General features: G+C 33.3%; 1 protein-coding gene across 1 annotated transcript; it reads right to left on the bottom strand.

The window, feature by feature from the left end:
* Positions 1 to 633: 633 nt before the first annotated feature.
* LOC144436752 (phospholipid phosphatase-related protein type 1-like) lies at positions 634 to 24,407 on the bottom strand. The gene is made up of 8 exons (XM_078125610.1): positions 24,322 to 24,407; positions 9,553 to 9,829; positions 8,012 to 8,141; positions 5,584 to 5,767; positions 4,294 to 4,351; positions 3,064 to 3,240; positions 2,161 to 2,322; positions 634 to 747 (listed from the first exon to the last, which is right to left on the bottom strand). Exons 2-8 carry the CDS (start codon positions 9,802 to 9,804, stop codon positions 673 to 675), a joined length of 1,038 nt encoding a protein of 345 aa, XP_077981736.1. The 5' UTR covers positions 9,805 to 9,829; positions 24,322 to 24,407; the 3' UTR covers positions 634 to 672.
* Between the last annotated feature and the right edge of the window lie 2,699 nt (positions 24,408 to 27,106).

The raw sequence follows: 27,106 nt of genomic DNA, 5'->3' as shown, positions 1-27,106 counted from the left end.
CAAAAACTTACAATAGTTTCAAAGTTTGTGTACATTCCACTTAACTTCATAATTCTAGTAGTCTGTGGGAGGTAGTAGTGATGATGATGGGAGAGGAGGGGGGGGGCTGGAACCAAACATTCACATCATGAAATTGACGATATGCTTGTAGACACGTATTTTAAATACATGAAATTTAAAATCTGTGATTGTAATTTATACATTACACATACTGTATCATATTGCATGGTTTCAACTAAAACTCAATTTTAAAATGGAGACTGAATTTTTTTTAAATTCACATTATTTACAACATCATTTATTGTACTATATTGATTCCAGGATGAAAGTGGAAGAAACTGAATGTTTTCATCTCTCTATATATGAACATAACTGTATTTTAGTTATGCCAAAAATGACATTAAAAAAATCAGTTTTTGTACAGTGTTCACTAAACAGTAATTTCCCTCGTAATGCTTCAAGTTAAAAAGGAATTAGACCAATGAACAATTTGATGATTATTGAAATAATTGCTGATAATACTATCATTTCATACAGACCATAGACCCTCCCCACCAACGTTGGTGGAGGGTCTATGTACAGACTACCTCGCATGGAAATTTGGAAGGTCATGGTCATGGTTATGGTGCGTGGGTTTGAGAAATGAACAAAGCGTCCTTCATCATCAGGAGTTTATCTTGGACTTGTTGAAAATCCTGATTGATAAGGACCATCATCAAAAGCTGGGTTTGTCACCACAAACTGATCCTGGAATAGATAAAGAATAACTGGACATTAATTATTGCTTTAAAGACTGTGTTTAGAAGTAAAGTTTTGTTTGAAAATTCAGTACCTTAAATTGGTCACACTAAAAACCATCGCAACAAGTTAATTCATGCATGAAAATAATTTAGATGAAAACACTTGTCGATTACTGATAGTTATAAGTACACGTCAGAAGACGTGTACTGTTTTTATTAGGACAGTTTTGGTTAACCCGAAAAAATGGGGAAGGAGTCAGAGAGGAGTATAATGAACATCTGTAAATATCATCCAATTTCAAGCACATAGTTAGTTTATATCTAAATCAGATTGTCCCAAATTCTTGATTATAACATGACCACTGACTATTATTAACGAATGCTATCAACATTAACTTTCTAACATGCAAAGACAATGGATACAGACATTCTCTCCACATCTTTTGCCACTTATCCTTGGAGCCATGCTTAATTAAAGGAAAATTAGTCCAGTCAGACTTATTTCTGCCTTTGGTGCACTAAGGGGCGAGAGATCAATAGTTCAATGTGGGATAAAAAAATAAATTTGTATACTTTGGATGGGGGAGGGGGGGAGTTGAGCTATTTTAGTTTTCATCCTACAAAAATTGATTTTAATTTCAATGGATGTTTTGTACTTCTACAGGTAAATGTAAAATATTTCTTTCAAATTGAGAAAAGGAAGAATTTTTGCTAAATGCATGGCACTAAAATGAAATAAAGTGTCAACAAAAGAAGTATTCTTTACTCACTACATACTGATTTTATATTAATAGCACTACATACTACTACATTTGAAATTGTGAGGTTTGAAGCAATTTTCAATTTTGGTCAATTTAGGTAGAAGGGAGGTGGGGGTGGGTCTGAGGCCTAACTGAAAGAATTTAGTTTTTTTATCCGACATTCAACTATTGATCTTGCCCCTAAATTGATTACTACTATCAACTTGCATATAATTTGGGTGATAAAATAGCACCTTGGTAACTTATTATTTAACTTTGAAATCTTGTAAAGAAGCCCTAATTTACTTGACCATGTGTTCTGCCAGTTGGGTGATTTTCTACAAGGGTTTACGCAAAATTCTCTGGCGATAACATCACATTTACCACAATCTTTGTCTTGACGAATACAAAAGAGTTTATGGTACAGTATTCTTATTATTTTGATCTGTACTAACACTTTCAATAGTTCTTCCATACAAAGTGTTCTTGTCACATTATCCTAATTTGACCTGGGCTTTTGAGCAAGAGTATACGCAACATGAATTGTGAAATGAACAAATACCTACCGATTGTCTCGAAGCACCCCTATCCAATGGTATAGTGTGAAATGAACAAATACCTACCGATTGTCTAGAAGCACCTCTATCCGATGTTATAGTGTGAAATGAACAAATACCTACCGATCGTCTAGAAGCTCCTCTATCCAATGGTATAGTGTGATTTCCATTTGACATGGGATAGTGTAGTTTGGGTCTAGGTAGTGTGACCACACTAACACCATCAAGTCCCTCCTCATATGAATCATGTGGATTTGGTTCAAAGTTATTCAGTGTTACAATACCCTGGAATACAGTTAAAGAGAAAATAACAAGGGGATAGTAAGTTAACGGATTTGTTTAGAATTTGAAGAAAAAAATCCATCATTCATCAATCAATGTGTGATAAAAAAGCAATCAACCAACCAATCAATCAATCAATCAATCAATCAATCAATCAATCAACCAATAAATGAATTTAAAGTAATTAATTCAATTATCAGTCCAAAAGCTGCCATATATTCAGTTTTGTAACATATATTGATATTTTTTGTTTTTCATTCATGATGATATTCGTAGATGATCACCTTAAATTTAAAGGTACAAATGTAACTGTACAATCTTGAATACAAATCATGTGGTTCTCCTCTGAGAATGTGAACTATAAACACAGTGTGTTTAGCATAGAAGCATTATAGCACCACCAACAACTACTTTATACTCTATGCATAAATCCCAATAAGCCGTTTTTTGTCTCGCAGCAGATCTCACAAGATCTCGCGTGAGCCATTGCATATATAGCAACCATGTGAGGGTGGTCAAGCTGAAAGTACATGTATCAAATGCTTAGCAACACTATTGTTCTCAACATCATCAACGCACATGGCCATGACGAAAGCTTGACCACGATCACATGTTTGACAACCGTTGTTGCTAGGCATGTTTGCATATCTCGCGAGAACCACAATGAGATGTAAAAACCCTTATTAACACAGATTATTAATACAGGGTGTATGAAAACTAAAAGGCCATCTTTATCAATCTTACCAAGTACCCTGCTATGACGGCACCCAGTAAGAATCCAAACAGGATGTCCACACCATGATGTCTGTATTGTTGTAACTCTGTAAGTCCACACATGTAGGACAAACTAATAATACCAACACACAGTAGAGGACTCAGTAAACGGGAACCAGTCACCTTTAACATGGAGTGTATGTAGAGCTAGTAATAATAAACAAATCAATGTGTTATAATGAGTAGATAGAAATATGAACTTATACAAGTTATTTTCTAAGTGAGAAAAATGCTTGTGATCATTTTTCTATGCTTATTTCGATCATTTTATTACTAATAGATATCCCATTCTTCATATTATATATACTCAGTATGAGAGAGCACACGAATTAAACCTTGAGACTAATTTTCCAACATATCACGCCCCAGCACACTTTGCCCAAATATAGCAAGTCATGCACCTTTATCGATATCTATCCACTCAGTGATTTGGTTTTGTTATAAATTTCTTCACTATTTTTATGTTTTTGCAAATAAAATAACATTCCACTGCCAATGTATTTGATTATGTGATTAAAATGATGTTTCTCTGTCACTGCATGGGATATTTGATAAAATCTTTACACCCTGGATATGGGTTTTGCAGACCTCCGGTAGTACAGCTTACGGGCCCACCTAAAGTTTGGCCTTTCTGCCGTACGTACCACCATAATCTACAACATCCATACCCAGGCAATGAAGTATTTTATTCATTTTTAACTATTCTATCAGGGTTGTTAACTGTTACTTTTTGTTTCTTGATGTGGACGGACACATACTGAGTGAAATGATGACATTTTGTTTCACCGAACAAGTGGATTTATTTCATAGATCATTCCACAGACAGCTTTTTATCCCTTCTTTTGAAAATAACAATATATAGTCATTCTCTCTACACAATGTACAAAAAACTCACTTGTATGACAGACAAGACTGGGTATATCATATAAAAAAATTCACATTACTGAAAAAGGAGACAAAGTACTCTTCTACCTCTAGAGGGCAGTTTCATATTCCTTGGATTCGAAGGTCAAATTAGCCAGTCTAAAAGTGTTCATCGTGACTGACAGGTGTAGGCAGAGATATATTCTTAAGATATCGAATCTCTGTACCCTCAATGTAACTGGTGAGGTGAAATAAAGTCATATAAAAAGCGTTCCTAGGGGTTTTTCACCTCAACAACTTAATAATTAAGGATCTAAATGTTTTGATGATACTTACAGCCATAAAAAACGTTGAATACATGCTGAGAGACGAATACAATGATGGGAAGGACATCCTGAAAAATAACAAATAAAATACATCAATAACATCAAAAAATTCAGGTTGAACATTATCAGTTGCAGTGTCTGAAATTAATTCACAAAATAAAAGAACAAAAACTTTTTCTTAGGCCTAATAAAAAAAATTGTGTGGTTCCGATTACGCTCAATTTTAGAATAGGTGGGGGTAGGTAGATTTTTTATTTTATTTTATTATATATTTTTTTCTTGTGTGTGACTGTCTAGTTCAGGTTTTCCATTGTTGTCCAAATGGTCTCTGTGTTGTTTATTTCTTCCTATCAAATGTACAGCCATTACAGATTGGAAGAATAGTTTTATATTGTCTTTTTAAGTTGATGTCAGTTTCCGCATCCACTTATTTCTTGTGAGAGTTCACAATTATTGCGATTCTATTATTTTTTTCTTGAATGCGTAAAAAAAAGTTTAAGGTTGGCGGTGAAAAGCTAGGTGGGGTCGGGTAACTGGAACTGAACAATTATTTTTTTTAGGCCTAGGAGCCGACATTTTTCAAAAGCAAAGTTGAGGAATATATTTTATTGATAATGTATTTGACATATACGTGGCAAATAGTTTCTTTATAATTTGATGACAAATTTACATTAAAAAAAGACATATTGATAAGTTCATTTACACTTCAATTTTATCTAAACATGTAGATACATGTCCAGAATTATTCACTTGTAAATGTAAAATCATATTTTTTTACAAAAATGTCACTGTTTATTCAGGTTACATTGTTTCATGGCAGACAGTTATTTTTAGATGCTACAAATGGTGTTTAAATACAGTTAGAAAGTAAAATTCCAGAGTCAAATTGCTTGTAAATACATGCTAACACTATCAGTATACTTCTTCATGTACAAACCAGTAACGCATACATACAGGACATTTTAATATAGATTTTATTTGTGTGGTGTTAATAGCCCGGAGAGCCTTCTAATAATTGGCAAGTCATGTTGTTCATAAAAGCGCTAAAACTAGATTTTCTCATAAGTAACTGTATTGTCAGAGATGCTGGGGAACACCAAATTTTATTGGTATATCAGATTGACTTTACTGAAGGGGTGGGTTTTTTTGGTCATCAAAGTGGGATGGAAGGCAGGGGGGAGTTTCTTGGGTCATTTTGAGAAAAGCTACGTTAAACATCAAAACACTGACCATCCTGCGGCCATTTAACTAACCAGCCTAGAGGAAATCTTTTGATGATTGTAATTAAGTCAATCCATACCTTGCTTCTGCTATTTGACTAGCACTGCCTGCACACAGACTGTCGTCTGTAATAAACTGATTGTCTGCTATACCAGTACAATTAGGTTGACATACAGTCAGAAAGTATGGCGTCAATCTACCAGACATCAATTGTCCTACATCAGTGGCTATCCATGTTACAAACCCACCAAATCCACTCACACCTACAGATACAATAATGATCAGAATCAACATGAAAATTACCCAAAGTCTCAAAAGTGTACATTAATTCTCAGTACCTGCAATAGCATTTTACCTCATGCTAGAGGGTCAAAATAGAACAAGAAGGTCGACTAATTCTCAGCACACCTATAGTAATGCATGTGAAGCGAGTGGAGCAGAAGATATGGTGTCAACCAAGAAATCAAATGTTCATTTTATGACGTGGCAAGGCAGTAATATTCTAATTCAGGTACAGAGAATTTTCTAACTTAAATTTCATTATTAGGCAATGGTTTTCCCTACTTTATGATTGATGTTATATGTGTCTATTTTGTAGTCACTACTACATGTAAGTAAGAACTCATTCTTAACTTTTGTGCAACAACAGCATTACGTACTACATCAATGAACACATAGATTCTGGGGATTGGGCACAAGTATGGTTACCCTAGTGATAGCATGATTTTCAGACTTGATGATGCCCTAGTATGAACAGGACGGAAGCTTAAGTTAGAGCATCTAGGAGAATTAACAAGCATCATCATATGTTTATAAACCTGTTAATCGAGTTTTGGGGAGAAAGGAATCTCGATCGTTTCACTTTTGCTAAGTATCTGGCAACTTTCATTTCACAACAGCAATAATCAGGAAATTCCCAATGTGTGTAAGTGTCTATATGTGTTGGTATGAAAAGGTATTACTATTTGACTCAGCATAGTGAAGATAAATAACAGTGGTATCGATCATTATATACAAATTCCAGGTGCTAGCTAGGTAATATCTACTGACCATCCCATACCTGAATTAGACGACACAAAAAGCTGTTTTTCATCTCGCAGCATGATCTTGTTACACATGATTAGACCTATGTGAGTGTCTCAAATTTAATAAGGTGGTACATGTACTATATTTGACTCAGCCTGGTGAACATAACTCAAGTGTCATATTACAAGCAAATTCCAGGAGCTAGCTAGGTAACATGCACTGATCCTCTTGCCCTCTGAAATTAGTGAATCATCATATATATATACATGTGGTTCATAATGTGAAAACTAACAACTGTTATGGTCTGTAGACTTATATTCAGTCATACACATACAGACACAAGACACATGTACTGCGGCTAAGTACTAAGAAATAAAGTATAAACTAAAATGATCATGTGACACACAGATATGTTGGTATAGGTTAAACCATTATATCAACAACCACCTGTGGATTCATGTAGTCACGTTTAAACTCATTAAAGGGTAGGAAGTCTTCAAACAGATTTTATATAACAGATCTACGAACAGTTCCGTTGTGTCTCTAGTAATCTAACCTGTGACAAAGCAATTATTTTATCCAGGACATTAATAAACTTAACGCCTTTGTTATCAACTATTGAAAGAATTTGTGAAACGACCATTGCAGTAATAAACTCACGCGTTGACTGACAATAACTGAATGAATCAGTCATTACACCATACATGTAAATTACTATGGGGTAAATATCTGTACACACAGTTCTACCTGAGAAATGTCTTGCAACATAATGTACATGATCTGTATGTATTCAAATTATAATATCTGCAGTACTAGAGTGCATATCGGCCTTGCCAAATAACAGTTATTTAGTTATGCTGGGAATAATGGTAGAACTGAACACTTGAACATTTCAGAAAGTAAAACCTAAACTATCCTTTAATTTAGGTATCATTGATTTGAACTACTACTATTATTATTGTGGTAAATACTATTGAAACGCTAAAATTAAGAACTTTTGTTTTCTAAACCATGCCTTCACAGACTTAGAAATTCCTCTCCACTTGTGGCAGTTGACCATATTGATAATAATATGAAGAAAGAGTTGAGAGCAACTTAGTTTTAATCCATCACATGTTAGTGAAAATAAAACTTGATTAGTTATATGGACGGCCTTAGTTAATTCTACATGTATGTTTCTAATGACTCTACAAAACCTATATTTCTTATAAAATAATGTTAAAAAGTGATGCCCTCTATGGCAGGATTGGAAACACAAATCACAACATCACTGATTGTAAGATGGTAACCCAAAACAAGTGCCTATATGAGCGAAAATTATTTCTATTGGTGAAATTCAGGAATTTTCATAGTTTGTAAGTCATTCAAATTATTAAAGCACAATCATGAATTCTTGACAGTAGCACCAACATGTACACATACATTTACTTTTTTACATTAATTAAAGCCATACTAACACAAACAAACAGACTGTGACTTACCCACAAATCTTATCATTCGTCTAAAGACTGGTTGAATTAAACATCCACATGTTTTGACTACTTTTTCCTGTTTCTCATACTTTCGGTTTTTCAGTAGATGTACGGCTAAACAAGCTTCACCAAATAATATCTGTGATGAGTAGATTGAGAAAAGAAATTTGAATTGTTAGAGATCATAACCTTTCTAAGTTTCTAGCTTTTAAAAAAGTAATTTAAGACACAAATGAAATGGCTGATCAAGGTGATAATGAGTTAAAACATTAGGCCTACGAAAATATGTGAATCCAGTGAAATAAGAGAACACCAGCCATCCCTTAACTGTGACTATGGATACAATCTCCTACCAATTTACAAATGTCTAGTGTCAGGTGAGTCTGTTAGGAGATCACCTAACCACACGGCATAACATCATTACACTGATGATATCTGAGTGTTTCGGACGAAAGCTTCAAAAATATATATTTCAATAAGGTAACTTTACTGTTACTTCTATAAAAATGGATTCAAGTATCAATTTCTATTCTACTAAGTTAAAACAGATCATGAATAAAAAAACTAATAATCCAAAAAATACATAAACAATGAAACAAACTATTAAAAATGTACATGTATTGAAGATAGTAAAATATAGTTACTTTGGAATGGTAAATTGGAAACGAATGTGATGCTCCGATCTGTCTACTATGGAACTTTGGAGAGATACATTAATGCTGAATAATGAAGTCATTATGTGATAGAGGTCTATAGGTAGATGGATCAAAACGTACACTGTATTCATTTCAAATTTTTCCAAAGTAACTATATTGTACTGTCCTATTCTATTAACTCTAGAAACCTTGAGCAACATATTCTATATGTATTTATTTATAAATTGTTGTTGATTCAAACATCAATGACAAATAAAATTCACATTTGATGACATAATGGTACATTTTCACTTCAGCTGTACAAACAAGTTTCAACCGCAAGTTCAACCGCAACTTTCAAGTTTCAAGTTTTCAAGTTTCAAATTTCAAATTTCAACCGTAAGTTTCTTGGAAAAAGAGATAATTATTTCCTTGCATTACTCCTCATGTACTTGAATGGTAGACTTTCCAGAACATGTAAAAATGCAAAACATGCTACTTATAATACCATGCACAAGCCAAGATATTGTCTTTGAACAGAAATATGGATTATATACCTGGGTAATTCTATGTCACAACAACATGTGTCTATGTCACTGATTCTGTGGTGCCCAAAATATTAGTCGAAACATTCCACAGTGCCATAATTTTTCCTGATTCTTCATAAATTATGCTTGAGGAGGTATAATTACATTATTCCCCAATATTTTTCTTCATTAACCGGAAAATACTTGCGACCTACATGATGTAAGAGTTTGTCACTATTCGTCTAGTGACAAGGCCCCTTAGGTCACTCATATAAAAGTTTTCCTTGGCTGAATGAAGAAAAATATTAGGCAATAACATCTTAAGATATTCCTTTCTCCAAAACTGTACTTAGTTGTTTATACAGAAACACCCCCTACCAATACTTACTACAACAACTGGTAATGCAAAAGCCATGATATAAACCATCAATTTAGGTAAGGTGTGGTCATCCAGTTTGACATAGGGTTTCATCAAGGTGTCATCATTACATGTAAATCCACGTTTGACTGCAGTAAATTCATCACTGAATTCAACAAAATACCACAGTGCAACCACACCTGCCATCACTATGCAGTCGATAAATATGAAACATGGTATCAGGGCATTGTTTTTCGTAACTAATGGACCTTTCCTTCTCATGGTTAAACTTTATTCTTGTTATTTCCTAGAAAGAAAAAAAAACAAGTGAAGAATATTAACTGAATCTGTCAATAACACATTTACCAAATGTATAAATAAATAAATAAATAAATAAATAAATAAACAAACAAACAGTATGATTGCCTAGTGATTGCATTCTAAGAACAAAATCTGGTTTCTACCCAATCCTTACGTGTTTATATGGGCATCAAGCCAGTGTATATTTGCTGCTATCAATGACAATTAAATAATGAAGGAGCAATTAAGCTATAGATCTAGAATGATTGGGATCATTCCAGTAAAGACTTGATGTATTTTTCAATGGCCAAAAATTCAGGTTAAATCGCATATTTAAAACTCCTGGGATTTTAAAATGCTGATTTGCATATTTTATTAGCATATTCTTATATTTTTGAGAAAATCAATAAATTTATTTCCCTTAATACTTATATTTTAAGGTTCCGCTTACATCTTGTTCAAATTTGTATATAATCAAATTGTACAGAGATACTTGGCATTACCTTGGCAACTGACACTGATTTTCAAATTATGGTAATATATTGAGTCATTTGTCGATTGCTTGGGTTAAGAATTCTTGTCTTAGTAATTCATTATAGTTGCCATTTCAGAATAAAGCACTGATGTTCCATCTACCTGTATCACTTTCACTAATTCTCTCTGTCTATGAAATTGTCATTTTCAATAAAAAGAATAATCAATGTACATGTACATGTCAACTGCCATACCATATCAGAATGTAATGAAAAGTTATTTCAATAAATGGACTACCAGATTACATTACAGTATAATGATAACAATGTAAATCTCATATTTGATGGCTTGGTTGAATCTAAGGTGAAACATTATTATTATGTGGTGCTGTCATCAAATTAATCCAATGGGAGACTTTTAAATAGTTAAACAATAATGTACGCCCTCCCAGCCCATAATGGACGAAAGCAAACTTTGAACGACATAATGGGCGAGGCGACAGCCGAGCCCATTATGGAGTGCAAAGTTTGCTTGAGTCCATTATGGACTGGGAGGGCGTACATTATTGTTATTATTTTATAGTTTTGCCAATTCCAGTGAATTTGTAGACCGAGAAGCGCAAAACAACGTATAATATACACAGCGCTGAACATCGTCTGCCATGTTCAGCCCGGAAGCTGAATACTAATCATAGCGACACACGTACGTACACACACATATACACTTCAATGAACTGCTGTGAACTCAAATTTGTTTCATGAATGCGATGTATTTTTAAACAGCGGAAATGACAATCATAAGTAACAACATACATTTGGAAAAAATACCTAGTCGTATGAAGAAACAGAACAAATAAGCTTGTATTGTTATGCTCATTCCGGGGTCGCGATGCCCAATAATGGAGTACATTATCAGTAATAATGTACAGCGATGACATCACAAAATACTCAGGAATTGGTAATGCTATAATATAATTATTGATAATGCTATTAGTTTCATATTTGATGGCTATGATGAATCTAAGGCAACATGTTATTATTTTGGAATGCTGTCATATTACTGTTATTTTTGTATGAATATAAGTTTCATATTTGATAGTTCTGATAAATCTAAATTAAAATGTAATTATTTTGTGATGCCGTCATATTACTGTAATAATATAAGTCTCACTTTTGATGGCTGTAATCAATCCTCAGTTGATATGTTATGTTGTGATGCTGTCATCAGATTGATCCTAATTCTATTGGTCTTTAAATATTTAATGATAATGCCCACACAATAATTGTATCAACTAGACAGCTGTACAAACACTGCAATTCTCACTCTCAAATTTCATAAATTATATAACACAAGATATACATTAATCTAATAATATTGTTTTATTAAATTTTATAACATATTATCAGTATAACAATAAATGTAAGGGAAGTTCTAATTATTCTTAATTAATCCTGAAATAATTTCCTTTGTTTTTTTTATATTCATTATATCGACTATATCATTTTGACACATTCAAGCTTAAAGTAAATACTTTTATGTTTATATACATATAGAATTAATACGTCATGTCATGTAGATTTCATTGCTATGTGTGTGCTGGGCAATGTGTCCTTACATTGACATATCTGTACACACTACTACCCAGGACTTTCCTGGTAGTCTGACATTTTGACCTTTTATCTGAGTTCCATGTATTCAATCTATTCTTTGGCTAGGACAGGAAGTGTCATAATTTTTAATATATGAAATTAAATTTCTGTTATAAATTCCCAAGTGAAAACATTTCCTACTTTCAATTTCTCTATATTTTCTCTCATGTCAAATAAATTGTATCATGCTTTTCAGCAAACACATTATATTGAAATAAACTTCAAACATAAAATCCCCAGAGAAACAAAGTTCCCATTAAGAATTTCTGTGTCTTTCATAAATTTGTAAAAATAGAAAGTAAAACTGAACAACACTAGGTTAGTTACACTGGACAATGCCAATGAATGTACTGTGGTAAATAGTCCTGCAATAAATTCAAAATACATACACAACCCTTGCAGAAATTATGTAGACTCCTGTTGTCAGAATGTTGTTTTATCAATGAAAGACAATTCAACCTGGTTTTGAAGGTGCCAAAAAGTCCTCTCCTTCTCTCACTATCAACCTGACATACATTAATACAGCATTAGTAGCAGGTGCCTCTGATGTTATGTAGATTCAGGTGATGTGTTTTATCAGTTTCTTTTTGTTTATGAAAGTTAGTCCTTTGATATACAATGATATGATTAACTTTCACAGACATTAACTGATAAGAACGTGGCAAATCTACATCAGACACACCTGCTGGTTTTTTTTATCAATTATGTCAGTTTGAGAGTGTGATAAGAAAAAGGACTTTTCAGCATTCTCAAAGTCAGTTTTAATTGTGCGCCACTAATAAAATGATGTTCTGATCAGAGAAATCTCTAGAAAGCTACAAGAGTTGTAGATCAACAGTAACCCTAGACCAAAACAATATGAAGAAGACAAGTAACATTTGCATTAAGGATGTTAAGAGGTGTAAGGCTTAGTGGTGGTAAAATGATGTTTACTGGTACCAGTGTTTTATGGATGTAATGCTTATAATAAATTACCACATGGATGGCTTGGTCAATTGCTTTCCTCATGTACCAAATAAAATTCAAAAAACAAAATTATCTTTTCTCTGTTCAGCAGGAGTGAAACTACATTGTACTTAAAAATATTAAAGATGCTTTGAGAACTTTGTGGATGGAGTGTCAAGATGTTTCATCTAGATGTACTTTTGGTGTGAGTTGATCTAAAATATATGAATTTCATATGAACTACAATGTACCGTAGATCTATTCATTTGGTAAGTAAGCAATTTCACACTACATGCAATCAAGGCCTTAACTTGTGGACATAATATAACAACATTTTGATCAAACTCCATTAGTGTCAACTTTGTAAATATCTTGGAAAGAATAAAATCTGTAGCTGTATTACTGATACTTATAGTAAATAACTAAACACTGCTTAAGGGCATGTTGCTTTCATGTTAAACGGAAACACTATAAGCAACCCCTGGGGTATTATTACAATTAGCACTTTGTATGCGGCCCTTTTGATAAATAACTTGAGAAATTTTTAAGAAATAAGAGTTCTCAGTAATTATGAAATGGCATGGTAAGACAAAATTCAAATTACATTTCACCATTCCAGAATAAATATTGGGTATGGAAAATTGAATTTTATAATTATATGTTAAATAACGAGGAAGAAAGACCCAGTTATAAAAATGATTGGTCGACAGAAAAGGAGCTCATACTAACAAAGTGCCTTGATGAAAATTGATTAAGAGAAATATGATATCTTTTTCACCATTACAATATGGATGACTGAATAAGAGAAATTTTAGATTATTAATGTGAACAAACATTTGAGCACAAAATATTTGATGAACAATCACATGATTCAGGAAATGGCTTTTTTTAGTTAAATGTCAGGCACATACTCTACCTGAGACCCAGTTTTCATTTAAAGTCAGTGGCTGTACAAAATGCATCACATTTGCATGTGTATATACATACTGTAAACCTAGATATTTTTGCCACCAGAAAAGTTTGCATTTATGCAGTTTTCAGCTAGTTCTCAAAGACTAACTTTTTCTAATTACCAAGACTGGCCAGGTACACTGTTTTCATTTTAGTCACTACTTATTTTTGCATTTTTGTTGTCTAACCTGAGAAATAAGCAAAAATAGGTCTATAGCGAAAATTTCCAGGTTTATGGTATGGATATATACTAAATCTTAATAAGTTATTATGAACAAAATAGTATTGATACAGCATGATAGGGTTGGTTGGGTACCGGCTGTTTACTCCAAAATTAGGACATATTACTGTACTTACATTCTCATTTTCGACAAATCTACATGTATACATGTAGTGAGAGCTGTACCATGATTTGCTAGACATGCTTCCACTCAACTGACAATAGCCCACTATAATACATGCCTGACAATGCTGAGACATCAGCAAAAATTTGGAATCTGCTAATCCAAGACATTTTTTGACTCTGCAAGTAGAAACTTTCATTGCTATATGATTCAACTTGTTTACTTACACGAAATGATATTAAAGATATTTCATCATACAACAAAAATAACCAACGATAAAGATACCAACTTTGTTAATTAAGTTCAAAGTTGTACTATATGCCTCATCACCATTCAAAAACAAAATTACAAAGTCCCTATGAAGTCTGACAGTGGTGTACCAATAATTATCCCAACAACTCCCTGAAATGTAGCAAAAGTTATATTTCCAAAACACTTGCAGACTAAAGCTGTTTTTGTACTGAATTACTACTAAAACACCCATACACTTGTGGAAATGACTGGTTATACCGATTACATAGGGTAACTTTACGCTACATGACAATGAGCTTAATTAGGGATCTTCAACTTTATGGTAATGTTACACACAGACACATAACGACTAAATTGTAGATCATTGTACAAATACAAACAGTATAATCAATGCCAACAGATACCTATCAGACTGATATTTTCAGATTTACATGTAGCTTCTGAGTAGGGAGGCCTGGTGATCAGGAGATCGAGTGTACATGTACGCACTGGAATTGAAACATATACCAGTGGCCAAGTGCAATTCAGTGATAAAAACAGTTTTGGAATGAGCAAAACAATGCCAAATATTTCATTTGATGAGGCACTATAACTTATAACATGTAAATCGTCATTTCATCAAGTACAGAAAATCAGTGAGTTATAAATATCATAATTCATACCAAAAAATCATATTTATATTTACAAGGTTGATGGTAATAAATTGTGTGCTATTTTGATCTGGTGTACTGAATAGCTTTTGAATGAAATAGTATATTCCTTTCAACTTTATTGCAAATAAAATTCAAATCCTATTATATTAATCTTTTCCATAACTATTGTTTGCCATTTTATTAGCTTATACAATGAAGTTTTGTTATCTAACGTTTTCAAATGAACTTCGATCTAAATAGATCCATAGACCCTACATGGAACCGTGAGGGTTTATGATAGATCACAGCAGGAATACAAGGAGGTTGCAGATTACAAAGTGTTCAGTATTTACAACCTGTCTACTAAGCTCTAACTTACACATACAAACATGTATGAATCCAGATATCCATCAATTGTAATCATTTCAGACCAAATTTTTGAGCTAATTCTATAGATATGGAAAATTTCTATAATCAAAGTCTAAAATGAAATAGAACATGTCAAAAAAATTTAATGTAAAAATTTCTGTCATATTATTAGCGGGATAAATATTCATCAATATGGTGACAAATTCTGACTAAAATTTTGACTAGATTTCATACAAAAGAGTGGCTTTTATGATTTCAGTCAAAAATGGAAATTTAAAAACATCATAATACAACAGAATATGAATTCTGGGTACATAATTTTTGGCAGGAAATCTTTCAAGTATTAAAGTGGTTACTTAGGACAGAAATAAAAATGTTGGAAGGAAATGGATGAAACCTGAAAGGAACGTAATATGTAATAAAAGGGCTCAGTTAGACTTAGTTATTGTTATGAGTGTCTATGGCAAATATATGCTTTCAGTACTTACAGGAATAGCCGGATTACGAAATCTGACTATAGACATTCACCGAGGCAACTATGAATTTTAATGTATCCTCTACATTATGGTGAATAAAGCCACTTTTTAATGTGACTTTATAACTCAATTTATCCATTACGTTAAGTAATTCTGAAGGACAAAAAAATCTTGGTTGGAATTATTATTTCAGAGTCCTAAATTATACTCTGACCTACTTTAAATATAAAGTGATTTTATCATACCCAAAATCAGGTCAGGAGTAATTTACACGTATATCATGTACATGTCATCATATTTAACTGTGATTTGTCTCGGATTCCAAATGTATAGTTCTGTTATGTATCAGGTAATAGGGTCATTAATGTCAACAAACCTGGAAATTTATATTTTGTTTGAATTTCCCGGAGTAGCCATTTTTTTAAAAACCCTTGCATACATCTATATGACCTTACTACATAAAACTCACCTAATACCACATTCATGTTGATTTGTGCCTGTCAAGCGAGTATATTTTGAGCTTTCCAACATGTACACGTACATTTATTTGGCAGATTTATTGCATTTACAGCTTCGGAGTTACCTTAGAAAGTGTGATATGCTACAGATTTCTCAGTTACTAGTTGTAATCAAACATGTTTCAGTAAATAGAATAACACGATATTAATTCTTCAATATGAAACAAAATTAATGCAGGAAAATATTTGAAATCAGGACTTTGCCCCTTTAATGAAATATGTGTGAAATATAATCTTGCAAGTATTAAAATTATACTCCTACCCAGGTAATCATCAATGTTGTTCTAGGGACAGCTAATTTTGACTCTATATGCCTTACAATCTTGTTTTGATCACGTAAATCGCATCAATTCAATCAGTCTAATACAAGATTAGTGGTTGTTATCTCCAACAGTGCTTCACTACCTGTTTCTCAATGTCCCAAAATATAATAATCTAGAAAGATGGATGTATGTCATTGATGGATGGACTGAATTAAATACACATGACTGATTTTACATAAATGACTAAGGGCCATAAGCATGTGTTTCTGAAGCCAGACAGTTTTTCCAATTACACAGCCTTTTAATAAGTTACCAAGCTAGACACCTATTCTCTGCAGAGAATGATAAATTTGCTGCGAGTGTGGGTGTGCATAATAATCAAATCTACTAGGTTTAAAAGATTTTTATCGTTATTATGTAAGAAAGAAAGAATCTGAGTTCCGTCTTTGGGTATTTTATGTTAGTGAAATGAATGAATAGAGAAAGCATCATGGCAGCAAATATGTGACAAAGTAGTAGATATTTAGAGTTATTGGAATGTAGTTTTTGAAGGAAGTATAGTAGATAGAGCTTTGGTCAAAATCACCCAGACGTCATCAGAGGAATGATGTTATGCAGTTAGGTCAGCTGACCCTTCTAATGGAATCACCTGACAGTAGACTATTGAAATATATATTATAAATATACAAAAATACATAAAATGAAGAGTTCAATTTCTATTCTACTAGTAAGTAGATATTTGTTTAAATCTCAAACATTTAATTGGCACATGTGTGCTTGTCTTTAATAATTCAAAGAGAAATTATTATAATTTGTTTCTTTCACTAACAAGTAAAAGAATCTTAATTATAGTATAATTATAGTATACATAATTTACAATCCAACCAACAAGGTTGAAATAATTTTTATCATAAATATGAGATGAAGAAAGCATTATGGTTTTATCTCTGGGTATATTAGGTTGCTGCTGAAATCAAGAATTTGCATACCAGCCACTCACAAGTATGAGAATTAAACGGTAGTGAGATTAGATCTGAAAAATAAATTAGGTACATGTATGCCTGCATGTCTTTACTACAGACATTTCATTGCTATTTTCTCTATTTCACTCAGTCAGTAAAAATATATATAGTTGAGTGTAGATAATACATGTACATTAACCTACACAATGTACATGGTTTAATGATTCTATCATAAAAATGAAAGCACCATGGTTCCCTCGAGATCTTTATTATTTATGTTGTTGAAAGTAAAGAAAGTTGGATATATGGTAGACAGTAAGTGTATGACATGGTTGGTGTGGTAATTATCAGTGGATGACACGGTTGGTGTGGTATATCAGTGTATGACAAGGTTGGTGTGGTATATCAGTGTATGACGTGGTTGGTGTGGTATATCAGTGGATGACAAGGTTGGTGTGGTACATTGTATATCAGTGGATGACAAGGTTGGTGCAGTATATCAGTGTATGACATGGTTGGTGTGGTATATCAGTGGATGACTCGGTTGGTTTGGTATGTCAGTGGATGACATGGTTGGTGTGGTATATCAGTGGATGACGTGGTTGGTGTGGTATATCAGTGGATGACAAGGTTGGTGTGGTACATTGTATATCAGTGGATGACAAGGTTGGTGTGGTATATCAGTGTATGACATGGTTGGTGTGGTATATCAGTGTATGACACGGTTGGTGTGGTATATCAGTGTATGACATGGTTGGTGTGGTATATCAGTGTATGACATGGTTTGTGTGGTATATCAGTGTATGACATGGTTGGTGTGGTTTTTTGTAAATTGTATATTTGCTTTTGCTTGAGACTTTTTACGATTTGTTGTCTTTCACTAAAGCCAATCAAAGACTATTTCTTGAATCTGTTTTGTTTGACTTACTCATAATATTGTTTACTAGTATTAAATGTACTGAAACCCCTGTGGGTAAACACATTTCTATCGAAGTACATAGTATGGTGTGTACAATATATCCAAACAAATTGATTTTTGGGTCCACACTCAAAAATCAGCACCCCAATGAATCAAGATTTCATTACTATGCTACTCATTAATAAAATAGACCTCTAATTCACATGTACAAATTCTAATCGTTGGTATTTTAACAATTTTCAGGGAATATATTTATCTATTTATTTATTTATTTATTTATTTATCTATTTATTTATTGCATCCCTTTTGTATCAGGGGCTCACTAAGCATGTTAGGAGCAGCACTAACAGAAAATTAAAATACCCGGTACATACACTACTAAAAAATTCGAGAAGATATGACTAGTATAATCATATACAGAAACAAAACCAAAGAAAACAAACAAACCAAAGGGAGGTAAGGGGAGTGAGAAAAAAAAGAAAGAAATATATTATTGGTTGTCCAATTCAAAAAATAGTTCAGTTACAGCTAGTGCAGTTCATTAATAAGTAAGTTAACTGTAAGACATTTAGTCAATCAATTAATGTCTGTTGCTGTATTTGTATTTGCTACTTAATCTAAGCTAATTCCTGTTAAGGCCCATTAACCATCAGACAGTGTCATAATTACTGCATGTCTACATGTATATCCTTCCTTTCAGTTATGATTACTATATAATCATTAATCATAATTTTGTATTTATCAAGTTTTCAAAAACACATATGAAAAATATAATTGAAAGTTGTTTTTTTAAGTAATTGTTCAATGGTTACATTCATTAATCGAAATGGTCAAATTCTTGCATATTCATGAATAACTAGTTTTCTTTAATCAAAGACATTGTGGCACCATTAACAGTAGCTCATTATATCTAAAAACAAAAGTTTAGAATGTAATAATACAAAAATAGTTGCATAAATTACAGTGACAGAAGCTGAGTTTATAATCTTTTTACTCATATCAAAATACAATAAAAATGTTGTTTTAACATTAATTAATTTGGATTTTTGAGGAATTAAATAACTTTAGGATGTTTTGTACATTAAAAAATAAAATGAAATAACATAACTCAAATCCATCTTTGTTACTCAATTTTAATTGCAAAAACCATAAAAAGTAAAGCACTTAACCCTGTATCTAAACAGTAACAAACTATTACCATTTTTTTTAGTTTTTGGAATTTTATTGAGTTACAAACTCATAGTTTGTTTATGTTGTATCACATTGTCTTCAAATTCCTTAGTAGTACATTTGCCAAGAGCCTGGACAAACAGAACCTTTTACAAACAGTGAAAGTAAACAAATGAATTGGATTATAACAACACTTGACACAGAACAGCAGAGACTTTCATGGTTTGATAAAGAACAGTCCTATGGCCGGCCTCTTTGCATGTACATGAATTGCAAGGGGATCTTCAAATTTGTTTGTGAATGTGATCAGCTACCACGAAAGAGGCCATACAACTGTTGTTATCAAATGATGGAATGTAAGACTTATTTATCTGTATTTCCAAAACAGCTGTGCCAAGAGTTATTAATCCAATTCATTTCTTTACTTTCCCTGTTTGTAACAGTTTCTGTTCATCCATGGTCTCATGTCAGCAGTTGCAGTAGAATAACAAAGTAAAGGTTGTTTCTCTAAATTACAAATCATTGTTCAACCTCATGGTCACTTTAAAATTTTGAAATGGGTGGGGGAAAACAAAACACAGTCCTGTGTCTTACCAGAAGACACAGACCAATCTATACTTGACAATAGAAGGTGTGTCAAAATGACTCATATTTTAACTCTTGTCTTTAAAACACAACTGATTGGATCACGCTATAACAAACAAAAAGTTAGCAAATCTTTTATTCTAACTTTGAAAAACATAACATTTGAATTCTTATTGTCACTTGTAGGGTGGGGGACTAGGGAGGGTCAACTTCAATTTGAAGTCAAATATAGTATCATTGTCTTTTACGCAGAACAGATGAGTCATATTTTAGAATGATAAAACCTTAATAAGTAAGTTTTAATTCCTCCTTTGAATAAAATCAATCAATAAATGATACACTTCTCATATCTTTTCTATTTCCATCTTGTAGAGTTGAGGAGTCAATGACACCAACTTTACTTTGAAAGTTTATTGTTATTCCAATGACTTTAACTACCTACTACTGCTAATTACAATTGTTGACAATACTAATTGTAATACAACAATTGTTGCCAGTTTTATGTACACATAGTAAAGGGGAAAAACAAGTATACCACTTTGGAAACTGACCACATATGTTCACTGGCTTGGTAAATGACTTACATCTATCACGCACAAGCAGTTCAAAGTTTTTAAGCATTGAGTCAGATACCTGTATGCTATAGCCTGTGTAAATGTAGATGTAAGTCACTTTGTAAGCTGTTATTGATAACAAATTAGGCCTAAACAATTTTTTGTGGTTCTGATTACGTTCAGTTATAGAATAGGTGAATGTCTCATTCAGATAGTTATGTTTCTGTTGTTTTCCATGTGGGCTCTCTGTTATTGGTTTCTTCCCATCAGATGTACAGCCATTACAGATTGAAATACCACAGTTGCATATTGCCAGTTTCTGCATCCACTATTTCTCGTGAGACTTCACAATTTTCATGATTTTATTATTTTTTTCTTGAAAACGTTAAAAAAGGTTAGAGTCGACAGTGAAAAACTAGGTGGGGGTCAAGTAACTGAACCAAACATTTTTTTAGGCCTATAAAGCTGCAATAGCTGTACTTAGAGAATTCTTTTAGGAGTTTACAATGAATTAATTGTTATAAAACATAAGATGTACTGATAAGTGTAAATTGTTACTACCAAACCAGAAAGACTGTACATGTAAACTTTCAATTAGACACGATTGGCACAATGGTTTATACATCTATCTCACATAAGCAATTTTTAGGTACACAAACAAAGTACAGACATTAATAGCAATGGCATGCACATGAAATGTTACGTTAAATCTCACTGAACACAAATAAACAGTCTGCTGGTGAATGTTTCCTGATTTAGCAGTACCAGGTATTTGTATTTTTGTATCTATTTCTATATACTTTGACTTCTTTGTAAAACATACATTACTACATTTCAAAAATACATGTACCTGCATTTGTGATAACACATAGATTTCATTTTACAATTTGTTAAAACGCTTTTTTCTCTCTCACTTTTGTGCAAAACACGAACCATGTCCTTGAATCAACACATTTTTTACTACAGGCAGATTTCATTTCACAGTGTGAAAACATTTTTCTTTCTCCTGCAAATTTGAAATATATCAAATAACAGTAACACAGAATGTTTTTTTCTGAAGCCAAATTTGTTTTTACAGCTTCAAACCAGATGTGAATGAATACATATACCATATATTTGTTGACAAAACATAAAATTTATCAGGTAGTTACTCAATATTATGTAATTTCCAGTTGTGTACTAATATGTCGATTTGGTGTTTATGGACAATTAAATACCAATACGGTATTTACTTTATAAACACTGAAGTGTTTGACAAGGAGTATCTGATGAAAGAGGAAGTACTGAAAATTGAACTGAAGTGAACTGCTTAAACAAATATTACAGTGTACAGTTAAAGCAAATATTAATTAATGAATTGCTAAAACAAATATTAATTAAAATGAACAGTTATGACCATAGTCACCTACAAAGAAAAATTGTGTGGTTCTGCTTTCACTCAATTTTAGAGTAGGTGGGGTAAGAAGACTATTCATTTTATTTTTTATTTTATAAATATATTTTTTTCATATGCGAGTGTCTAGTTCAGGTAGTTATGTTTTCAATATGGTCTCTGTGTCATTGGTTTCTTCTCACCATTACAGATTGGAAGATATACAGCCATTACAGATTGGAAGAATAGTTTTATATTGTCTTTTTAAGTTGATGTCAGTTTCCGTATCCACTATTTCTTGTTGTTGTGTTATACTCACTGAAGCATGTATGATCAGCCAGAAGTGAAACTATTTGAATATCTCATGTATTTACAATTTACTGACAAACAAGTACACATAATTGTAGAATGAAACCAAATTTGTTATCATTTACAGACAGAAATCAAGCTAAGTGTATCAATCAATCAATGAAAAGTTAAAAATTCAGCTTAAAACAGAAAAGTGAACTGTTTCCAGTAAAAATTTGTATTCTTTTACAATGGGCACAAATTCAGGAAAAAATCATGAATGGCAAAAAGTTGTTCAGTTATAACTTATAGGTGCTGTATATAAAAACCCTCATTTTTAAATGAATATTCCTGCTGTCAAAAGTTTTTACAAATGTTGTTTCTACTTCATATGGTAACACCAAGTAACTACATTCTGTGTATAAGCCTACAAGTTCAGCTTACTATAGACACAAGTTTGTACATAGTGTATTTGGGGTTATCATCAAAATGGTTTCTTTTTTTCTTAATAGAGCCATTTAGCAGGGGCTTAGAATACTCCAGAACAATACCTTCAATTCTCATCCAATTATCAAGACTACATAAACTTAATTACCCATTATTGCACTTACAGTAATTAAAGTATACATATGGATTGACTAGACAAACAGATAATTTGATTGCACATATCCTAAATGAGTGAGTTAATTAGCATGACTGCCAATCAATAACTAATTCATTTTTTTTCAAGGATTTTCAATATTAATTATATTTGTACAACTGGGATTATATACAATGTGAAATTAATGTTTATGAAAGTGGTTCATTAAAATGCAGAGTTTCTAACAATTGAATTTAATAGATGCAGCCATCAAATAATTTATCAATGGGGGGGGGGGGGCTGTAAAAAAAGAAAAGAAGAAGTACAGTGTCCTATAAAACGCGGGGACACATTTTTGCTATTGGAAAGCACAAGTGCGTAGCTATTACAGCTAGCCCTAACGTCCCTGTGTTTAAATTTGATTGGCATACAAACTTTGATCGTGACGAAGTGAAGAGACGTCGAAATGGTAACGTTATCTAGCAGTAATGTTTGCAGGAGGATTTCGATGGACCATAACTCGTTTTTAATTGATTTACGGATATTACTACCCGCATTGCACCATATACAGTAACAAATAATGCTGATTACAATTAAGGTTACGTACACGTACGTTTGTTTTTCAGTCACTTTGGAAAACGTAACGTGTGTCAGATGCTACCGTGTACATGTATTTGCATAGGAATTTCTGCCATAGTACACACCTCCGCTATTTGAAAAATTCAATGTCACATTACAAATTCAAAAATGTGTATCTAAACTGTAAATCATCATGACCCTAAATTACCAAACAACTAGTTTACAAATTCCAATCAGAATGCTGACAAACTAATTAATTGTGCATCGAAATTGTGAATTTATAAAGAAGTACAACTGCCAATGATCGGATTTGTCAAATTTTACGTTCGTTGGAATTCGACCTACGCATATGAACCATGAACTTACCTGTTAATCTCAGACGAAAAGCCCGATCGTTTTGGGGGACTTTGTAGCGACTGAGGGGACAAACAAAATATGGGGATTAAGAGTCACTTGTCTTTACGTTAATTACGTATACAGTGAAAGCGTCGGCGACTCTGGATAATAACGATAACGACCAGCTGATGTGATGGTGAGCTCCAACCTGGCAACTGAAAGCTGGGCTAGGCTAGGCTAGCGCGGTATACAAGACTCGCTATTTAGTTGTATCGACTTACCTGTGCTCACAACAAAGAATCCGCTATACTATAGTGCAATCAAATCTGCGATGGACGACCCTGACCACTCTCTCACACCGTACTGGGTCAACTGTTCATGTATTCTAGTATATTATCGGCGTTGGTGAGTGTTACCACTTCGTAGCATACCACACCCTGTACCCATTCAAAAGCTGGTAAAGAATAAAAGGTGTCCCTATTGTGTATTGATCGTGGCGGCCCCTCATTTACATAAAGATTTGCTGTGTTCTGCTATCATGCATGTAGTGAAAGTGAAGCTATTGGATCATACCATTTTTAGTGAAGGGGTTGCAAAATGTGATGGGCAACTGTAGTCTCTGAACTATCGATTATTGTGGGGAGTACAATTCTATTGATCTCTATTACTCTACACAAAACAACAATTCTGTCAAAAATATGTTTGTCCATAATCTTATTTTAACATTACAAAAGCACATATCACAACAAGATTTCACATCCCGTAAATTAATTAATGCGTACAAATTTAAATATAATTCAACCATACCTTGCTTGTTTATTAGGTGTTTTTTTTTAGCTTGGGGCTTGGCACAGTCATCTGTGTAGTTCAGTGTGTATAAAGTGCACTAATTCCAGATAGAGTTCTTGTGGCAGAATTTGAAAGGCACGAGTGCATATTTTTGTTTAATTTGTGTAAAAAAAATAGAAGAAGAAAAGAAAAATATCTGTATAATTCTGGTGAAATAAATTTCAATTCAATTCAATTCAATTCAATTCAATTCAAGACGCGAAATTTTTCCTCTCACATCCTCTCAGTTTCCCACCCCTATATGCCTCCTCCCAGCCCCTCCCTCCCCTCATCATCATTCACCTCCTCCTCCTCCTTCTCTCCGCCCCATATAACCTGTCACGTACGCGAAGTACCAAATGCACATACAACAATGACGTGACGGTGTAATGCTGAAAGATCCTGGTACATTCACTGGATTGTGGAAGATAAACTCTAAAATTTCACTTTCTTTTTGTTTCAGCAGCAACAGTAGGCGGTTTGCTAGTATCGCACCTAAGCGGACTTTTTCATGACTTTAAAAATTTTTTAAGAAGTTTCCCCCCATTTTGTTGACAAGTCGACATTGTGACCCGATTAATTGCAAGTCATCGTCGTTTTTCCCGACGGTCGTACGCATATACCCTTTTGAGATACAAAATTAATGTACATTGTACTTCCATTCATTTTGCCATGTACAATATCAACTTGTGTTGCACACCAGACCACATAACGAAGTGGTCTGAGGTTGCACTGAATCTTGGAGTGAGACGTCACGGGTAATTTCACAATACTGGATAGATTATAACTTTATCAATCAAAACATTGACTTGTAAGTACGTTGGACGTACGTGTATAACTCTAGTATCGATATATAGCAATGTGGCTACTTGTAATACATCATATCCTACCACTTGGTGGCGGTACTATATATTCAGCAAACACACTTCTCCGTCTTTTCAACACATGAATCGCTGTTGTCACTCACAGTGTCAAACTTCTTCCAAAATACCGACTGTAAAGTGATGCTAACTACATTGTGGTAATCAGAAATCTAGTTGTGTTGCGTACATGATAAAAGGCCAACTGACCAAACATCAATTGATTTATTTTTTTTACTCACGAAAAATATACAATTATACTATGGAGAGCCGTGTACCTGTAGCCGAGGCATCTAGATACTTCCATGAATTTATTTTACTGTAACAGGAAAGTTTGTCCATCAAGCTTACCAAAGCAGCGAATACACATGTCAAAGCAAACCAGACCACTTCTATCTCTTCGTGTCCGCGGTTTGATTGATGGCACACCAACGTCTCTATCCAGTCTATATATAATTGTCTTACTTTCCCAAAAGTTTTAGAATGCGTCTCAATGTCAATATAGTGTCTGGAAATTAAAATAATGTCAACGCGTAGAAAAACAAACAAACACACACATATACGTACTCGAAATATACCTCGGCCTGGTAATGAAAATGTGTCAATTGCGACGGTACCGGTGTTACGTTATAAATACACAATACCAAAAGTCCCTCTTTCCTAGCCAGTCTTCATAATTTATATTCTCTAGATGAACTTTGTAGAGAACATTGCAACCGCAAAATTTGAATTTTACTGCGCACCATTGATATGCTTTTTGTGTATTAATTTTTTATAATTTTTTGTTAAGGTTTTATTCGACATTCCAGTACGCTTTCCAGGTTTGGATGAATTCATTAGAACCAATGAAGCAGACGATACTTCCAGTCTATCGAGTTTTACAGACGGGTCCATTGGTCCAATGTTCAGAAGGGATGACCTCAGGAATCTGTTTAAATGTAATATATGTCCTCAACAAATGAGGATGCCTGTTCATGTGTGTGGCTATGAGGGTGGCTGTGGTCGACTGATTGTTTGTAGTACGTGCTGTAATCAGGCTAGATGTCCCCTGTGTCGAAGATTCTGGCCTGATGTTCGTCAACGCAAACCACTACTAATCCCTGGTCTAGATGAAGTACCGAGTAGCGAATTCGAAACCTAACAAATATCTACAAGAAACTCCTGTAAACTTGGATATGTTTGCTCAAGACGTATTTTTACCTCCCGTAAGGGTAGGCTTAATAATTTAAAAAATACAAGATATTGCATGTTATTTTCTTTGTGTCATATAGTGTCATTATCTTATAACAATATATTGTGCATAACATAAATCCTTGTGTTGAAGACTACCCATAATGAAATGACCACGGGGGTCAGCAAGCATGTAATTGATTAATTG

This window comes from Glandiceps talaboti, chromosome 6 (assembly GCF_964340395.1).
Source record: "Glandiceps talaboti chromosome 6, keGlaTala1.1, whole genome shotgun sequence".
In the NCBI taxonomy this organism is placed as follows: domain Eukaryota; kingdom Metazoa; phylum Hemichordata; class Enteropneusta; family Spengelidae; genus Glandiceps; species Glandiceps talaboti.
The sequence above is the reverse complement of the archived record's forward strand: the minus strand, read 5'-3'. Positions and strand labels throughout refer to the sequence as shown.